Here is a 20,593-nt window from a genome sequence, read left to right as displayed (position 1 = left end):
CTGTCTGTGGTACAGACATCTCATAGGAAACAGATGCCTGTCACAAAACATTTTTGTCACTGTGACAACACCACCTTCCCATGCTCCCTTGTTCATTGCTGACTGTGCTCTTGTTTCCCTTCAAGGTCTGGCGCACCTGATGATGGGCGACCAAGGTATGGGCTCTGTTCCTTTTCCACTCTGCTTTCATTGTTTCTTCTTGTTCTGTAGCTGCTTTGAAACCATCACTGCAAATGATGGGCAAATGCTTGAAAGCTGTCTTTGGCTGCAAATAAACACATGGTTTTAGTCACATCTTTCCTTATTTCATTTTTTTTTCCTTTTGTTTGCTCTGTAAGCTTTTGTCCTTCCTGCCTCCTGAACTTCCCCTCTCGCAATATGATAACTGAAAAGAGGTGAGAGAAATAAGAAGGTGTTTAAGAAAATTTCATGTATTTATCTGAAAATACAATAAGGGGTGATTCTATAAAAGATAAATGAATCGCAAGAGCGCTCTTCGGAGTTCCTGGGAGAAGAAACTCAGCTTGTCACATTGTACGCCTTGAAGAGTGCATTTACCTTAATGCATGGCTGAGTGGAATTTGCAGAAAGCACCTGCTCCTGGCTTCTGGAATGCTGAGAGTACAATTTTACCACCTAAAGAAATCAGTGGTTTTTCTTCTCCTAACTCATTGTTCCCTGTTACTTTCGTGTCACTTTTTCTTATCTAAGCATGGGTTACTTCTGTGTTTCGCTGCATGTACATGACTGGAAAAAGAAAATAAACTAAATCTTTAATATGACATTGATTGCATCTCCATTTGTCTCCAGACCTTATACTTTGTCTCTTTTCATGTTTATATATTACTGCATTTACATATAACTCACAACTCTTACTGTTGTTTCTCTCCTCTTCTTATTCTCTTTTTGTCTGGAAATGCTTTCTTCATGGAACCATTTCACCAAATCCATAGGTAAAAGTAAAGGTATTACATGATTTTCTTTATTTTTTAATGCCACCAGTATACTTTAATGTATGTCTAAGTAATGCAAATAAATGTAAATCTTTTTGCACTAATAAGATGAGGTAGGTATATTTTTAAGTAAATATTTCATGGATATTGAGGTAAGGAGAAGTATTTAAAGGACAAGCTGACTTTTTTAATATTTGCCTCCTGGTTTTGTGAGAGATGTAAAATGTGGCAATGATAAAGGAGGCTACAGTTACAGAAAGCATTCAAAATGAAATAACAACCATGTTTTGAGATATGCATTTTTCTGTTCTCAAAGAATTGTAGTTGAAACAACCAGGCACAGAAAAAGAAAACAAAACAAAACAAAACACAAAAAAACAAAACACATGATGTTGTTCAACAGAAGTTATCTGGAGATAATCTGTCCAGGGCCAGTCTACAGCTCAAAGTAAGTTTTAAATCCCAATAGCACTGACTTCAGCAAGTCTCTGCTATCAGGTGATCGCTTTTGCCCTGAGATTTTCTTTGTAAGTTACTCGCTTTGATTGCATCTGAGACAAGAATTGGACAAAGGAACAATGAAGAATGAACGCCAAAGAGAAATGTGGGTTTTATTTCAGATTTCGTTACTCTGTTTTGATTCTTGATGTGAGCAATGCCAATTATATTTACTTCCTTACTTCTGCAGGGTATGTGTGTAGTAGGGTCAAGACATTTTCCTGTATACTTACACACCATATTTTGCTATGAGAATACTCAAAGACATCATGTCTGTACATTCTTATGATAAGAAATTGGTTATTTAATGTCATTAAATCTGTGTTACAATTATATAGTTCTGTTCATCCTAAATCCTTGCCAGGGTGTGCCAACTCTTGGTAAATATCAGAAAGCCTATCTGTGTCATAGTACTTCTCTAACTATTGAAACTAGAAACAAGCTTCTGTGTCTCTTGCTGTCTTGTCTGATGTAGTGTTTCCAAACCTAGAAAATGTAAGTGATGCAAAGCCTGTATTTTCAGTCCTGTAGTGTCTCCTTCCTCTTCATATCAGACTTTCTGGAGAGACTACTGTCATGGGCATAGGTAAATCTATATAGGTAAATACATAGGTATTTAAAGGGTTATGAGTGTTCTGAACATGTAAATCTACTTACTTAAAACTTCCAAAGCAAGAAGACAAAAAACTGGTCTGATTATTTCTCATAGGATTTTTTTGCTTGTTCCTTGATTGATCTTTGTTGTGTTTTTCTTAACAGTACCATGTACCTATGACTTCTTTATTCCTTATTATGAATACTTTATTACATAATGATGGATGTTTTTGGTGGAGTTAGTTACCTTAAAGTGACATTTTGTAGCAACCAAATCTTGACATTTTTGTTATTATTAAGGGTTATTTTTTCCAGCTTATTCCATACATAGAGTAACGTATACATCAGTGAAGATTTTTTGTTGTTGTTGTTGTTTAAAAGGATGAAAACATATAAGTATTATGAATAAATGATTAATAGTTAATATAGAAAGCAGATTTTAGAAAAAAATATCATGCAATGATTAGGCATTTTATTTTTTACTTTAAAAGGCTTAACAATTATATTCACAAAAAAATGACATTGGGTATACTAGCTACATCTAATGTGTAATGGTGTACTGCGTGACATAAATACCACTCATCTATCATCAAATCAGTCTACTAAATTTTTCTTTTCACATTTTAATATTTTTTATAAATTTCCCCTTTTTATGTGAGAGTACCAATTACACTGCTATGTTTTGATAACAACACTGTTTGCACATAATAGCGTATATCTATTCAAATGAATGGAAAGGACTTATGTGTATACAAAAACCAATTGCATGTATCAGAAAATATCTCAGCATTGGACCATGTCATCAACCGTTATTTACTATGGTAAAGCTATGTAATCAGACATACTAACTGAAAACAGCTGTGATGCATATTTATAACATGTGAGAATATAAGTAGTAGGAGGGTGATGGAAAGGAAAGATGGGACAAAAGGAGATTTGTGATGAATTTATTCACACTCAGTTCAGTCTTTCGTTATAATTTGATTTCTTTTAGATAAGGTCAGTAATAAAAGTGATTTGGGGGTTCAGAGTGCTTCTACCGTGAATTCATCTTCAGCAGTAAACATAAGCAATAAAAACATTAGGAAGCCTTACTATGTAATTTGCTCAGAAGGGTCTAAGTGGCTGAAGCACCACCTGTTTCTTTCGTAGGTGTTATGTGAGATTCTGGGGGGGAAAAAAAGTATCAATGTTACTACTAGAATGAGATGCCTCAAGGACAGGACAGTGACAGGCCAGTCTTAGTGTAGTCGGAGGAGGCAAGGCACCCTTTCCAATTGGGCACACAGTACAAAATCCAGTAGCATCTCACAGGATACACCTACCATTTGTTACTTAGCTGCATGTAGAGCTTGAAGTACAGCAGATAATTTCCCAACAAAGTTTTTATTGAAGCAGTGTCAATATTTACAAAGCTGTCACTGCCCCTTATAGAAAGGCAGAACAAAGTTGGGAAGGTGTCACCATGCTGACAGATGTCTGTCTGTCAGTATTTGAGGCCATATATACATGTGCTGAACCAGCTGACAGAAAGCAGAATATAAATCCCAGAGCTTTTATAGCTTGCAAATGCTAAGTCTAATTTTATAAAGAAGCACTTTTTCTTTAAAAACTTTCAGTTGTACTGGCATTTCTTTATTTTTTGATAAACTTTCTGTCTGTTCAGAAGTACCAGGTTTTGTTTGTTTTCTGGAAATCTCCTACCTGTACACAACTATAGCAATAAACATGTTGTAGCTGTGCTGGTGGAAAGGCATGGGCAAAGCAAATCTTATATGGGGGGGGCAGGCCCTGTTAGAGCAGTTGAATGTATTGTTCAGAATACATGTTTGAATTCAAAAAAAACAAATGCTTTGCCATCAGAAATTTTGTCTGCCTTCTACATGCTGTATAGGAGGTCTAATAAAACTGTCGTTTTCACATACAGGTTCTACCTCATCAGAAGTTTAGTACCTCCCAGATTTTGTGATGAATGGCAGTTATAACTAAGATTACACAGCAACTAATGAAAAACACTCGATAACACTCGATTTCTTTATTTTCATCCCATTCCCCCTTCCCCCCCCCCCCCCCCCCAATTTCTCTGTTTCTTTTCATTTTCATTTGATGAGCAAGAAAATGGCTTTATAATTCAGATAATTCAGTTACTACAACATAGTCACACGTATTACTTCCTTTTTCTATTGCAATTCTCCTAAGCTTGTACTTATTTTTACCTATTGTTTAGTTCTGTACAAGTATTCTACTTTTGACTATATATATTGCTTATTCTGTATCTAAACATCAAGCTCATATTCCTGTTCTATTAGAAATAATATGCAGTTTTGAATTGTATGCAATTTACTCAGGTCCATAACAATCTATGAAATGATACTATGTTTAGTAGTAACTATTTCTACTGGAAGTCTGATATTACAACTTGCAATTTATTGTGGTAGATTAAATTTATTGTGGTAGATTACAGGCTTATGATGTGTTGGTATTTTGTATACTGCATGTAAACACTTAAGAAAAACCTCAGAATTGCAATATTTTTGTGAACTTCCTTGCCAAGAAAGAGTGAGTTTTGCATTTGCACAAAGAATCATACTGCATTTGTAAAAGCAAAGTGACGCCACTGTCTATCTATAAGAATTAAATCTTATTGCTTATCAGTTGTATAATTCAATTGACTGAATTGACTGAAGGCAGTGGGAAATTAAAATAATGTAATTAAGTACTTAAGCAATCACGATTATTAAAATGATATGCTACAGGCAAGCAATTGTTTGAGGTCATGGTGGAGCACATGTGTCATGCAACACAAACAGCACCTTATGTTAGTAACCTCCCTTATCAAATTCTTCGAATTTATACAACTACGTGTTCACCCTGTTGTGATGACTGTTTTCAAAGAACTAAGGCAGTTTTGGTCTCCTACACTCTCTGAAACTGCTGGCACTGTTGAGAAGCCAGTGCTCACATGTTTTTGTCTGTGCTGCTCTAAAGTTGGTCTGAGAGCCATGCATCCTTCAGCCTTCCATGGCCTGTCACCAATAGTCCAGAAGTTATTAAGAAGCTTTGGTATGGTACTGAGCTGTAGCATGGCTTATTATTTTTCTTTAGGTATCCTGTTTGGCTAGAGCAAAACATGAAATGGGGGCTTTCTTGATTGTCAGTACTTATTCACATCATTATATATCCCAGGTGCGGGCAGCTTACTTACACGACTCATAACTAGGATTGAATTGAGCTAATGTGGGCACTTTACACAGATTGAGGTTGCCAAGTTTGGGTAACTGAAATTGTATCAGAGTGAATTTCTATTAGAAATATAAATAACCTAACATTTCTCAGCTCAGTGTCATAGCTGTTTCTTCCAATAAGGAACAAATTACTAATGTTTAAAAATTTACCCTTAAATATATTTAGTAGTGTGCAGACAGCGACTTTGTATAACCTACCAAACAAACAGCAAAAGAACCTTCTATGAAAAATGACTTGAATTTTTATTCCTAGTGAAAGTTAGCTTTTCAAAGGAATTAAAGAACTTTAAACATAAGTTTTCTTTAAGGCATTCCAAGGGGAAGTAATTACGCATATCTGTTCTATAGTGACAACTTTTTCTTAAGAGATCTACTTAAATATAGCTAAATAGTGACTGGTGCTCACAAAAACATTGTAATTAAGTTCTCATTTGTATTGCATGTACCTGTACAAGCTAATATATATTTATGTTATCTTTACATTTTTATGGGTAATCTCTTCAAACTCAACATCATAATAAACTATACTTTAAATGTTTTAATTGTAAGGGTGAAATATTTATGTACATATAAGTTGTGATGCATTAAAACAGAGTGAGTTGCACTTCAGTGAATGTTACCTAGCAAGCCGAGAATCTGATGTGTGAAGTGGCGGATTCACCTTTATGTTGAGATGTGGTTAATTTATATTGAAGATGTTTTTTGCCTGTTATATGTGGCTCTGAAGTAAACAGTCATTGGGACTAAAAACCCAGATTATGTCTTATGGCATATATGCTCCAAATTGCATCTGAGATAGTGGATTCATGACCAGCAGTATGAAGAAAAACTGTAAAGACCTGCTGTAGATATCAGGAAAACTATATGAAGAAAGGGTCCAAAATATCCTGTGTGCTCCAGCACCTTTCCATGACCAAAATAAAGCATTTTCTATATTTCCATATTTTGAAACATTCTGATATCACTCCAAGTGAGCAAGTACCATATGTATACATATATGTATGCCATAAATCTCCTGTATATTTAGAGAAAATAAAAAAAGCAGATGTAGCACTGCAGTAGATTTTATGTTAAAAAATCTTTTCTTTGCAAAGGATTAGACTTCTGCTTGTTCAGAACACACAGTAGTTTGTAATGGTACATATTTAAGATTTTGGCTTTCTCAACACTGGGGTCCATTTGTAAACATAGACTTCATCAGAAGATGGGTATGCGGACAAAGAATCCTTATATGAAAGTTCTTTCAAGATGAAGTATGTGTATTTACGGCTAAAATTAGGTGGGCATTTATTGAAGATGGTAAGCAGCGAATCTGTCACTCTATAGTGTTAAAAGAAGATTTTTGAGCAGGTAAGCAAGGAAGAAATTGGAAAAGTAGGCATTTTTTGCTAAAGCAAGCATATCTTTGTTGTTATATGTGTATGCTTTTATTTATGCACACTGAAGAACAAGAATTAAAAGCTGAGGCAGTTTGTAAGTTTTCACAAAAATGCTTCATGAGTTTCATATGAATTTCATGTGCATTTCCTGTGAAATAGAGATTTTAGATTCATGTTCCTTGGATATTTTGTGTCATATTCTGGAACCTCCTCCTTTCCTCGTTCTTTGAATATCTGATAACATTATGGAACCAAATGCATCTTTAGAGTGACACTAAGGATTTGCAGCTTCACTCTAGATTGTACTGTAGGAATAAGTTCTATCTTTGGGACCTACAAATGGAAGCTGAACAAATCCAAACAGACTCCATTTTATATTATTTTAGTTAAAATCAAAACTAATTTGAGATTGTTCATCTTACCTGCAGCAGAAATCTCAACTGATTTTAGTTTGATCAGAATCACACTCAGTGGATTTCCACCAATTAAGAACAAAGAGGCCAGAAACCTAAGGAGAATTTTCCAAAATATCTATTATTTCTTTACATCCAAGCTTAATAAATTTGGTGGAAAACACTACCACAATTTCCAAAGAAATGCAATTTTTTAAAAATGAAGAACCTTAAGAAAAACAACCCAAAATTATACTACTGTAACTGAAAATGTAGACTGTGCTCTCTACATGCACATCATTATGTATTTCCACAAAGAATGATGCCTCACAAAAGAGTTTAAAAAAAAGATATTTTAATAGTCATGTCAGAATTAATTGTTCCTGTAAAAGTAAAAGCTCCGTGTACAAAACTTTTAACCTACCCTTTAACTCTACAGTATTTTTCATTTCTATGGCTATAAAAGTATGCCGGGCTACTTAGAGACATCAGAAAATCTGAGTTATCTGGTTTCCCTTAAAATCTTTTAATTAATCAATATAATTTGCACTTGTATATGTCTTTCCTCATATTCAAAGCCTTCTATATCCCTGCCATTCTTAATTGCTTGAAGGTAGCTTTCTGTCTTCACTTCAGGGACCACCCAGAGCAATTAAGTATCAGCAGAGCAGTGAAGCTGTGCATTGAACTGGGAAATTCAGGAGCACGAAGGAGAAAATTTTCATAGGAATTGAGCCTGAACAATGAAATGTGGACTCTGCTATGAAGTTGCACCTTTGTCATTCTTTTAACAGTTTTCACACATATCAAAATACCTGTTTTTTAGGCATAAGAGGAAGGGAACACAATCAAATCTTTTTTTATTGAATTCATTTATTTTGCAGAAAAAAAAAGAAGAAAAAAAAAAAGCAGAATCATCTGTATTTATTTGTTTGCAGTTGGCACCCTCACTAGTTTTCTGATAAGCATATAAACATTTAATTTAAAGCCCACTTTTGTAACTTGCTAATAGATGTCAGTGCATCATGTTGCGTGTTTAAATTAGAACTTAGATCTTATGAATGATAAAATGAAACATAATATCTTATGAAAGAAATAGCTGAAAGCTGAACTGACTCACTGGCATCTTCTGTAAAGGGGCAACCTCAGCTAAACAGAGGTTACCAGAGAAGCTAGTAAACCACTGCCTATTTTTATTATAGGCATACCATCTTTAAAAGCTAGTTTTGTAAGCAAATGAGAAAACTTTGTTATATGATGATCATTATTTTCCTACCGTACCTGTACAAAACAATGAACAGCTTAGATTTAGGGCTTTATGCTTTTCTTGGCTGTGCTGTTTCCACTAAGAATGGATGTGCAAGTTAAATGAGTATTAACTGTGGTTACTGACTAGTTACTACATAGTTTTCAGCTTTAAAGGCATTATTTAGGAGTAATTACATCAAACTAGCACTGGTAAATATTTCCAGCATCACAAAGATGGTATGGGAGATCACCAAATTCCTGTCTGACTTCAGACTGACACATGTACCTGAACACTTACAGACTACAGTGGTATAGGTACTGAGCAATATATATGTTTTCATTTCATGTGGACACTTACGCAAACTATAAATTTTGGAGCTACCTGAAGGTGTTTACATCATTATGAACCTTCAAACACAGCTACATCAGTCTTTGTCATGAACTAAGTGGTGTCCTTAGCAGACTGTATGGGAAATTGGTAATCACAGCCTGAACCTCTGATGAATCAGCTGAGGCAAGTGTTGGGTCAACTGTGGGAGCACAGGTGAGAGTAATTCAGCTGTGCTCCTGGAAGGGGTGGAACTTGACTCCACCTCCTCTAGACCTCATTTAAGTGCTGGCCATCACTAAGGCAGCATCTTTTGGAGATTGCTCCCTGGTGGAGATTGCCTCAGCATTTCTCAGCAGACTGAAGACCTTCATGTGGATGAATTTTTCCTGCAAATAACCTTTTGGATATTTACCACCATTTTTTCCATTATTGTCACAGTACAGCAGACTTTTCAGCCCTACTGTTGTCTAAAATAGGTTATTCAAATTGAGATCGTGTTTGTCATTGCAACTGCATGAGTTTTGAGAGAAACTGATCTCAGCAGATTAAAATCAAGTGGAAGTATTTGAGTGCAGGATTGGGGCGACAAAGTTAAACTTGGAAATGAATAACTTAGAATACTGTGCGATGTATTCATCTTATATATGTCTGTATATTGTGTTTGAGGCCGAGAAAGGATAAATGACAAGCCTACAATCTGAGTGTTGGAGTAGAGCCTCCTGAGCCCCTTTGTTAGTTTACTGCTGTGTACCTTTCAGAACAAAGAAATGAATGGTTTAGGCTACTGTGAATAAGAAATATTTTTGAATATTGTATGAAAATATTGAGTGGTATCAAATACGTGGAAACAAATGGTAATTCTGAAGGATAGACCCTTCTACAATTCCTAACAGCATATGCATGTTTGACGTACACAACTGTATGCATTCATGACGTGTGCATACACAGAAAAATAATGGTGCCCTGAAACCATTCAAAGTTGCTATAGTTCATGAATTTTTTTTTTTTTTTTCAGAAATGCCTCAAAATCAAGTATTGTATAAAGAAAATATGTAATGAAAATGTCTGCCCTGTTTGCATCCTTAAATCCCTATCGCGTCATTTACTTTCAGGAAAATGCATGCATTTTCTTATTATGCATTGTTCTGAAATGGGTAGGAGTTTTATACTTTGTATGATTTCTGAAGTGCGTGATCCTGTTATGAAGCAGGTTTTCAGGAGTTCTCCTTTCACTGAGCTGTTATGAAAGTGTAAAATTAACACACATTAATATTTTTCTTTTCAGAACGCCTATAAGATTTGTATATGTATCTTTTAATAAGTACATATAACTGAGAACTGTACACGTAACTAGGTCATGCTAATTACCTACCTTGGGAGGCAACAATGTGCCTTTACTTATCTACCTAGTTGGCATACTCTTGGGACCAAAGCCAGAAGAGCAGGCTTTAGAAAGACTAAAAATATTTTTCCTAGGATCTTAGTCACTAGAGTACTTAAAGAGGAGATCTCTCATGTTGACAGCCTGTAATTTGTATTATGCAGGAAATGAGACTAGGTAATAAAAAACAACCCTCCTGGCCTTGAAGGCTATGAATCACACATAATGTAGAAATTACTGTGGTAATGTAAGAAAATCGTTAGACTTTAAAAACAGTGGACTTGGTTTTATTTCACGAGGAATAATAATTTTGTCATGTTTCTTGTATAGATGGAATTATACATCAAACCAAAAACACCAAAGCAAGCCATAACACTCTTTGTGACCTAACTGAAGCAAACATTCAAAGCCTTCCCTTAAGTCAGAGCCTAAAATGAAAACTGAATCATCTTCATAGAAAAGCCTCCAAAGTGGATGTAAGCATGCATCAAAAGGTGATCAGTCTTTCTTAAAGATCTGCCTTACTGTTCCACAAAAAAATTCAATGTTTTGTTGTGGTCATTTGTTTTGAGTACCTTAAATTGGATGCTACAGGTAAACAATCGAAATTTCAGGAATGTAATGGCAGTCAATGTTTTTATTGTATATATGTATTTACCATGGTGAATCAGTTTTCATCAGTGCCATAGCAGCAAAACTAGAGCTGATAATTCCTGCTCTAAGGCAAAGGAAGAAATGCCTATTCAAAGCTGACTAATTCAATGAGGAATGGAAGTTGTGATCTAAGCCAGAACATTTTACAAAGCAGAGGCTAAAGTAGCCCATAAGAACACTCTGAGTTAGGCAGAAATAAGGTGCCAACTCCTAGCATCCAGGGATTTAATTTAAGCACTGAACCTGGTCTTCTAATATTTCCTTTCTCTTTGAACCTTGTAATACAAACATGTATTCCCTATGAGTTAAGTAAGTAGTTTTCTTTAGTTTGCAGTATGCTCATATAAAGTGAGAAAGTTGAATAATAGGCTGTTTCAATGAAGGACTTATCCAAATGATCTTTAGTTTTGAAGATTTCAAATGCTTCACTAACCTTCAGTTTTACTTTTGCTAAAATTCATGAAAGCAAATGGTAATTTTCAGTTTCTCCATGAACATAGGAAGAAAAAAAAAAAAAAAAAAAAGGATTTCGTTAAGTGAAGTTAGAATAGGCCTGAATCAGTGATTGAGCACCTGGGGAAAGGACCCAGTTAGCCCTGGGAGCACAGGTGAAGGCAATTCAGCTGTGTACCCAGAAGGGGTAGAGTCTGGCTGCATCTCTCTTAGACCTCATTTAAGTGCTGACTGTGTGATAATTAATTTAGTGGGATCGTTTGAGAATTGTGCATATTGAAATGTCACTACAAGAATACTGTTTTGCTTTTGGAAGTTGAAATAGAGAAACTGACAGTAGAATAAAACCAAACAGCAACCACACTAACAGTTATCATTCTGTATAATTTAAATTGGCTGGTAATATTAATAGTAAATGAGTATGTGGGAAGCAAATCTATTTTACTTTATATTTGCAACATGTTATATGTATAAAATGTATAACACGTATGTTTATTTCATCCTGTATGGCCTCATTTTATTCAGTCTTTGGGGTAATTAATGTATCCTTTTACTATGATCTAACATGTTCATGGTTGCAGATTATCTGTTATTGCGCTGAGGGACAGATTGAGACCCAAATGGCAGTTAAGGCATGATGTATCTGTACTTTAAAGTATGTATTTCAGTGGCTGTCTTACCCCTTGAACTGACAGTTTCAGCTGGTTTTTGTGTATCAGTGAGGAGTGGTCATGACTGTTGATATTGCTAGTCACACGGTTAATGCTGAAGAAATGTTTTTCTGTACTCTGGAATTGCTGTGCCTTTTATTCAAAAGCAAGATTCTGTATTTTTAAGAGCTCTGCATAGAGCCCTTTGGACTGCTTCAGTCATTGAGCTTATTGTAGTAATTTTATCAGTAAGTAAGCATTCAGAGAAAAGCCAAATGCACAGTAGTGTCAGTCAATGTGGTTTTGGAAGAGAATTTTCTCAGCAGAAAAACAAGAGAACAAAGAAAGAACTCTGAATGCAGTTTTCTTTAGTTATATTTGGGTGGTTTTTCCTTCTGCCTTGTGTTGCTCCTTTTTTATTCAACAAATGGAGTACTGAACAAGGTTTCTCTGGTCCAAGAACAAAGCCACTGCTTGTGTGGAGATGATAGACATAATATTAATTGGATTAGAGGGGTTGTTAATTATCATGCGCTGAAGGTCTGAAATTTTCTTATGATCAAGACCACAGTGCGAATTCACAGGGTGAATAAGGCTGACTTGGCAGATCTTCATTCTTCCATGTTCTGAAGGACAGAGTTCTTCATTGTTATGTGATAGTGTATCTTTCTTTTGTGAAGATGCTACAGCTGTAAGAGGAAAGGCAGCTTTGGCACACGTTAGTAAGAGGAACCCTTCCTGTTCAAAATTTTACACAAAAAAGTTACTGCCTTCCCACAGTTAAGATAGAGGTACTCCAAATGCAGCAAAAGCTTTAAAACACCATTGTTATTTTCTGCAAATTATTTTCTGATAGTACCAACTGTTCTAATGCAATTAGGGCTGATCTGATTATCCATCCACTTGGTTATTTATGTTTCAACAGTCTGAAATGGGATAAGAAGTTCAGAAGTATCAGAACTAATGGGAAATGATAGCAGTGTGCAAAACCCAGACAATCCTTCAGTATCCCAGGGTCCTTGCTTGGCTTGAGAGTGCAGAGAAAACTGCTTGGGAGACCTTGATGTCTTACTTAGTGCAAGCTACCTACTTCTTCATTTCATCATTTATAAGAAGAACTCCACTTAATCTGTCACTTTTGATGTATGATCAAAAGAGTTCAACAATGCTTTATTTTTGTCAAAGATATTTCAATTCTGATGCTTTCATATCTTCAATTTTCATAATTGGTTTGATAACAAAATTACTTACATTAAGTTCATGACAACATGTTTTTAAATTACTTTTTACTTTTTTTTTGAGAGAAGAAAGCTTCTTTCAGACATCTTCCTTCAGTCATTGCTGTACTTTAACTCTGGAATATCTCAAAGTAATTTAAATATTTTGGTTATAGGTTTGATTTGATCATCACCAGTACAGAATAGGGTCTTTTCAAATATAATGATTTAAGCAGATGCATGTGCTTTAGCATACATACTTTCAAACTTGTTGAGAAGTAACAATATTTTGCAGTAGGTCCTTGTCAAGACAGAAGGACAATGAAGACAAAAACCCAAAGCCCTCAAGCAGGCATCCATTTTATTTGCCTAAGAGCAGGTCCATTGGCAAGGCTAAGTATTAGAGTGTCCTTATGCCAGTCAAGACTTGAAAGTAAAAGTAAAAGAAATCAGCAGAAGGGAAAATTTACTTTATCTGCCTCTGCAATTAATGTTATAAAAGGGATGAGGTAAAACTAGTTTAGGCTTGTTCACTTGAAACAGAGCTTCTGTCTGTGTCAACCAGAATTTTCATAAAGTTTTATATAGCTTAACCTTAAATAAAGGGAAATAGTCTAAACAAACTCTGGCTTTCCAAAACAAAAAGTAATATTTAATCATATAGATAACTTCATACTTTCAGAACGCTAACTTTAACATGTGGTATTAGGTTTCTGGTTAGTTTTTGTATACTTACACCTAAATGATGGTAGTATAAGCTTAGGGAACTTGAAGGGAAAAAAAAGCTCTTCAAATCTCAGTATGCTCATACTGGAAAATAATTGAACAAAGAAGAAAAAGAGAATAGGTAGAGCATGTGTTGTAATGGCTAAGCATTTATATTCCCCCTAAATTAAGGTGTTAAATTTTCATATGCAAACATGGGAAAAGCTTAAAAACAAAACAAACAAACAAAAAACACCCACCTTAATTTTTTTAAATCTAAAAATGTCATGAGGAATTGATATATATATATATATATATGTGCAAATATTTCATGCATTAAAATGTCTAGTAATCTGAAACAGAAGTAGCTTTATTACAGAACTATTTCTGTATAAATCTAGGAGCAGTGGGTATATAAAGTGAGTCCAGAGTACAATGCAGTATGCTGAATGCGTTTAAAATTTATCAGCAAGCTCTCTTTAGTTATCAAGCTGGACAAGCAGTTGTCCTATTCATTATTGACACCTCCCAGAATTCTTTCAATGGTTTTGAACAAATCGCTTGTCAGCCTTTTGGCAAATAGGGGTGATTTTCAGTAACATTTTTCAGGTTCTTTAAATTGAATTATATAACCAGAGGCAGTCAATCTTTCTTACTATTAATCTTAAAGGCTAAAAAGAATCCTTTTGTAGCGAAGACTAACTTTGCAAAGGAGACATCACAATGCTAATAGAGATCTATCTAACCTAACTACTAGAGAGACTATGCCAAACAAAATTCACAGTATTTAGCTTAGTATGCAGTGTTGTTATACAATAAATGTAGAAATATTAAGTGTTTTTGGGTGCTAAGAGAAGTTTAGTACTGGAAAAACCTGTGTCTGTGACAGGCTTTCATCCACTGTAAGTCCTGTGGCCTTTTGACTTGCCTGGGCTGAACTGAGTGAACAGGAATTATTTTGGACTGTGTATACAACATATAAAATCATTCACGTATGGAAGTAACAATTTTTTTATTGTCTAACATATTTATTAAAACATAAAAAGAGGGTTACAAAAGCATAAAACTAGCAGGTTAGACACATGGGACTCTATACTGTGGTTGTTACAAACTAGGTGATAAATTTGTGAAGATTTGAACACAAAATCTTTAAGATTACACAGCTTTTGACAGAGTCCTGGGTGTGTATGAGTAGCTGAAATTTTGTTTGTTTTTTGTTTTGATTCAATTCTGTTAAAATATTTTATTTCAAAGTAGCTTTAAAAAAGTACCTGTAATTTTAATGGCACTCAGTTATGGACTGTTAACCTGAATTTTATGTAACTAGTTTGAATGTGGGATTTATTATGATTTGATTAGTAGTATATAAACGGCCTACAAAGTATTAAGACTTCGATCTCTCTTTACTCATCCTCTGGTAGTCTGGAAAGAACTGCTAAAAAGGTGAAGATTACGGGAATATATTAAATGTTTACAACTTGGCTAACACTAAAGTTGGGAACTATGCTGTGCAGCGTGAACCCTTACTTGAGCATAGAGAGCAGAGTCATTGCCTTGCAACAGGTTGATCCACAACAGGCAGCAAAACAGCCATAGGGACTGCATGGTCTTGCATTCACAATCTTTTATTTAACTGAGACATGTTCAGAAAAGATTTTGATCAGTCTAGAATATGTGGGGTGTAAAATTACTTCCAGAACTCAGAACATATCTGCTATTATGAAAGTCAATGGAAGTGTGAAAACTGAAGTTTTCTGGATAGGGTGAATATTTTAAGGGTGGCATTTCATACTGTAAAGAAATGTCTGAAGTTTTGATTTAAATGTCAAATATAGCCTAGTGTAAGTGGAGAAGGGGGAGCTTCTAGAATTACAGATAAACTTGAAATGATTAATGATACTTTCCTGAAGAAAATCCTACTAGTAATTAATTTGGAATGGGGAAAAATGTCTTAAAATCCATTGAGAGATTCTATATGGATTATCTTAGCAAACAGACTTTGTAACTTTTTAAAACATGGTTGGACTCATTGATCTTTATGGTCGCTTCCAACCTGATTGATTCTATGATTCTAATATTTTATGTCCACTTCTTTTCAGACTGCTTATATCTTCTACTTTTCACTGGTCTTAAATCTCACAGATGGTGAGTTTCTGCTCGATAACTGATTATATTTTGCTAGTTGTTATATATTGAAGTAGGGACGGAAGACAAAGTATTGTTTTCATCATTATGCCTTTGAATCTTCTGCTCAAGTTATACCATTCTGTCTTTTATTCTGACTGAAGGGGGAAAACTTGGTGCCTTATTATCCTAGCCTTACTGTTCAGATGCAGGAAATAGTAAAACTTTTTAAAATCAGTTTTTCAATGTGCAATTGTGATGCAGGATGGGAATTAATAGATTTTTAAATTAAATACCATTGAAAGCTGGAGCCATTTTTTCTTGTACTTATTGCTTCTCTCTTCAGTTGCTATGGGTGGTCAGTCTAAAGTGAGAAGCGCTTAAGTGAGTGCTTACAGACTGGTGGAAGTGTAGTCAAAGACACATCAAGCAGCACGTGCATTGTATTCAAGTGATGAAAGAGGCTATCAGGGATAATCAGCTCTTTAAAAGAGGCACCTTTTATTTCCCTAAGCAGATGTTCTCAACTGGCAGAAGTCTGTTAGAGTGCTATTGCTACCTCTGTGGTGAATTCAGGTTTTGACAGAGCTGCTCCTGGGGCACTGATATTTGAAATGCAATGCCCTTTTATTGATTTTTTTCATGCTTCATCACTTGTGAATAACAACTTTAGATCTAAATTCATACAGGAGAAAGCGGAGGGAGGCTGTTGCATTGTTTACTATAAAGGTTTTGGCTGAAGTTTTATGAAAGTTCATCTTGTGCCATAAAACCACCTATTATATCAGCTACTAATATGTTTTTTTTTTGTGCTAAACTGTGCTTATCATTGAATTGCTTGCAAAGAAAGGAAGGGGAAAAAAAATCACCTACTAACCTTCACACTGCTTCATTTACACATGATGCATAGCATCCTTTACACATAGTAAATTGAGTCTCAGACTAGGCCCTTGGTGTGTTTGCATCCTAAGCACTTCAGTGCTCACCACAGATACACCACAGCTTAAAATATAGTGAAATTTTGTCTCTGACTTTTAAGGAGTAGCCTTAATTCTACTTTAAATCAATAATCTATCTGTGGTGCTTTTTATTGGTTTAACTTTGTGAGGACAGTACCCTACTCTTATGGAAGTCTGCAGCAAGACTTACACTGATTGAGATCAAGTTGGTGGTTGTACAGTTGATAGGTAAAAAAAAAGTTAAACAGATGTTTTGTACAAATGATTATTGTGATAGAAAGATGATCTATGATAAATGGGAAATGCTCACTGACATTGAAGGCTTGCAGTAAACTCCACAAAGGAGCTATCTCCAGAGAAAGAGATCTTGCCTCAGTGGCAGTCAGCCCTTAAATGAGATCTAGGAAGGGTCGAACTTGTCTCTACCCCTTCTGGTGGCACAACTGAAATACCTTCACCTGCACTCCCACAGCTGACTCATTGCTTGCCTCAGGTGGTCAGTCAGAGAGGTTGAGGCTGTGATCAACAGTTTCCCATACAGTGGTTCATTCTGTATTTCTGAACAAATACTTTTTTAAACCTTAAATAAATAAATATTGTATGTGAAGTGTATTGCAAGAAAATTGCTGTTTACAAATTAGAAAACATCCCTAGTAGCAAAAATAGAGAAAGTCACAAACTTATGATACAGAACAAGTTAGACGATATTATGAAGTTACCAATTATGGCAAGTTAAACAAATGACTTCTCAAAGTTGCTTCGAAGTTGGTGTTAATTGCTATGCAGATGAAGATACAATAGGGTATTATGTAAAATAGAAATATAATATGGGCAATATTGAGATGAAATTTGTTTTTAGAGCTGCAAGTATGTTAACATGAAGTTGCTCAGAATTAGCTGACTGTTGATTCTGGCTATGTATTATTCATTCTCATCAGAGAACTGTGAATGTATGGAAACTGAAAAATTGCTGACTTGTCCTTACAGCATATGACATAGCATTTCTCTCAGTGTTTTGTTGTTTTTTTTTTCCCACCCTTAATTTTCTGCCCAATTAAGTCACTTGGAATTCAGAAAGTGCTTAGGTAAGGAGATAGTTCCTCAGACAATTCTGATTTTTGCTTTCTGTCCTCATTAGGACTATATGCTACATTTATTATAAAAGTACACTTTCACCTTTCCTAGCCTAATTATTATCAAAACCTCAGTTCTACTTGGACAGGTTATTTCTGAAGAATGCAAATTCTTTTGCTGACATGACTGACATTGGCTCAAGATACATGCCTAATAGTCACACTGACCTAGAAACAAAACATTTGAAACCAAGCTATGTCAGGATGTATATTTATATTATCAAATCCATTCTTGAGTTCATATACTTACACAATATGAAAGGAAAAAAAAAAAAAAAGAAAACTATTCTTATTACAGTACAGTTTTATGGAGTTCCTTGAGGACTTTGTTTACATTTGGTGTCCCAGTATTATGAATGTTCTGATAGCCTAGATGTCATTAAAAATACTTTTCTCTAGATTTATATGTGTTGTAAAACAGATAAATAAATAAAACAAGGTAGCACAAAAAGACCTCAACACTGTATTTTGTAAGTTTGGTTCATTAGAATTAACATACTTTCATGAATGAGAGATCAGCTTCTGTACAAAAAAATCTATTACAATTCTTTTTCTTTTTTTTTTTTTTCATCTCCCTGTGTGGCTCATAGAGAACAGGGAGGGGGGAGAAGTAGAGAGGAGGGGAGGAGTTGTTATTGATTCAAGTAAGAGATCAATACATGAAGTCATTCACAATTAGTCATTCAGTAGAAAATAATTGGAATCAAATTAACCTGGAGCACCTGAGGCAGTTCTTGGTAGCCTTGCTTTTAACTATGTTTTAAGTTTAAGAAATTATATGGCAAAAAGAGTGTCTTGAGAATTGTTAAACATACACTCCAGGTTGCAACATAATCCCCTTGTAATCGCTTATTAGTATAGCTTTTATGCTTTGAGATTACAGGGTTTTATTTCAAAAGGGCACGGTCATACTGCTTTCATTAGTTTTACATCTAAAGGTCATACTGTAGTTGTCAAAGGATAAGCATAGATCTTAGGTTTAATATTTTAAACTTGTATTGAAACACAATGTGAGCGGAGCTGATATTGTTGCTTTCCCTATGGTAATTTAAGATTGAGAAGTTTTACTGATTAAACTCTTCATTTTAATTTTAAACATTTGCATTTAGAGAGTACCTTCTTTGACTGGTAATAAATGAGGCATTGGTTATATTTAATAACTCCAATGCATTGTGGTGTCACAGCAGACCCAAAAGATAGTACATGCTGTCACATTTGGGATGATGGATTTTATAAAACTGTGTTGCATAAAGATGAACTCTTTTGTGCTACCCTTGCAAGGTTGCCATGGTGATGGAGCACTGCTTTATGGGAATTTCACTTTTGTGGTAATGTTAGGTGCTGAACTCAAAGCTGCTTCTTCAATAGTTCTTAAATCTCACTTTTAATATGATGTCATTTTGCAGAAAATTGTGATTCATCTTTTGTATCTTTATTTTCATAGGAATATCTCCTCTGGTGCTGTGAGAGCTAAAGAATTAAAGATGTTAACATACCAGCTATTAAACTCAGTAGACAGTCTAAGGATTTTGTTATTTTATGTACAATGCCATTGTTCAGTCCTATAAGTATTTAGGATATATTTTGTGATTCTATACTTCCTCTGAAAGAAATATTTCAGGTATTTGTAGCCTATGGAAATCATTGCAATCAATATGCCACTGAGGGAGAAATACAGTCTTTCTTATGATTTTGTTAGTAAAATCAATTTAAATCCTAAATACATGGAAAATAGATATAGATTTGTTTTTAGGTCAAAACAGAAAACAAACAAAATTTTTTTGTGGAGATATCTTGCATTTCTCTGGAATATGTGATGTGCTTTTATTATCTTGCATAAATAGGAATCAAATAGGAAATTCAGTTGATTCTGACATTCATAAGCTAGCAATTTTCTGTATGTTTACGAATAAAAATTACTGACATGGAAAACCTTGCTCCTTGCCTTAAGCACACGTTTTTGAATGTTTGGCTGTGGATTGCTCACTGTGCTGACTCAGCTGGAGCTATAATATTCTCAAGATACGGCCAACTCTTGGGCATATGGCAGAAAATATATATGTAAATGTAAGTCATGCCATTTGGTACCCACTTGGAGCTATCTAGGTATGTTCGTGGAAGAAGTCATGCAGCAGGAATATTTTTCTGCCAAGAAGGTTCTCTTGTTGTTTGCAAATGAAAACAGCTTTTTTTTTTTTTTTTTTTTTTTTTTTTTGGTGAGGGGAAATGTTGCAAATTATTCTGTATGTTCTTTTCCCCCATTCATGTGTAATGCTCCTCCAGAGTGCTACTGTATTTCTTCAGAGCATTTAGTAGAGACCAAGCCAACTGAGGCTGCCTGTTGGAAGATGTGAAAGCTTCTTCCTGCATGCCTCTGTACAGGTAAAGATGGCACTGTGCTCAATGTGCTAACTGAACAGACTTTCCTTTTGCTCTTGTCTTGCATTTGAAGTTATCTTGGAGCAAATAGAGATTGAAATGGCCAGAAAAGGGATGTCTCAGGAGGAATGCAATGAAATGATGTGAAACTTTTTCTTCTCCCTTGGTAGTGAAGATTTAAACAGATGGACTGCAGAAAAATCCATTCTTTTGGAAGTTATTGTTTGTATTCATCTAAGGCTCATCCTTCTGCCAGTGAAATTCTTCACTGTATGTATACTGATGTATTCTCTTCACT

The 20,593-nt window shown here is 34.9% G+C and overlaps 1 protein-coding gene across 47 annotated transcripts in view; it reads left to right on the top strand.

The window, feature by feature from the left end:
• NRXN1 (neurexin 1) overlaps window positions 1–20,593 on the top strand; it is a 607,983-nt gene that overhangs the window by 72,079 nt on the left and 515,311 nt on the right. For 17 of the 47 annotated variants that reach the window (XM_085541034.1, XM_085541036.1, XM_085541056.1 and 14 more), the window contains one exon: window positions 126–155. The exons of 15 other annotated variants lie outside the window; for them this stretch is intronic. In XM_085541034.1, the coding sequence (XP_085397160.1) occupies window positions 126–155 (30 nt within the window). Of the gene's footprint in view, window positions 1–125; window positions 156–953; window positions 966–20,593 lie in introns of all 47 variants that reach the window. 15 more of the 47 variants (XM_085541029.1, XM_015856854.3, XM_015856864.3 and 12 more) reach the window with 1 other exon arrangement.

The sequence above is a fragment of the Coturnix japonica genome, chromosome 3, assembly GCF_054131305.1.
Source record: "Coturnix japonica strain WE chromosome 3, WE-NBRP24, whole genome shotgun sequence".
Lineage (NCBI taxonomy): Eukaryota > Metazoa > Chordata > Aves > Galliformes > Phasianidae > Coturnix > Coturnix japonica.
Note: the sequence above shows the minus strand (reverse complement) of the source record. Positions and strands in the feature narration are given on the sequence as shown.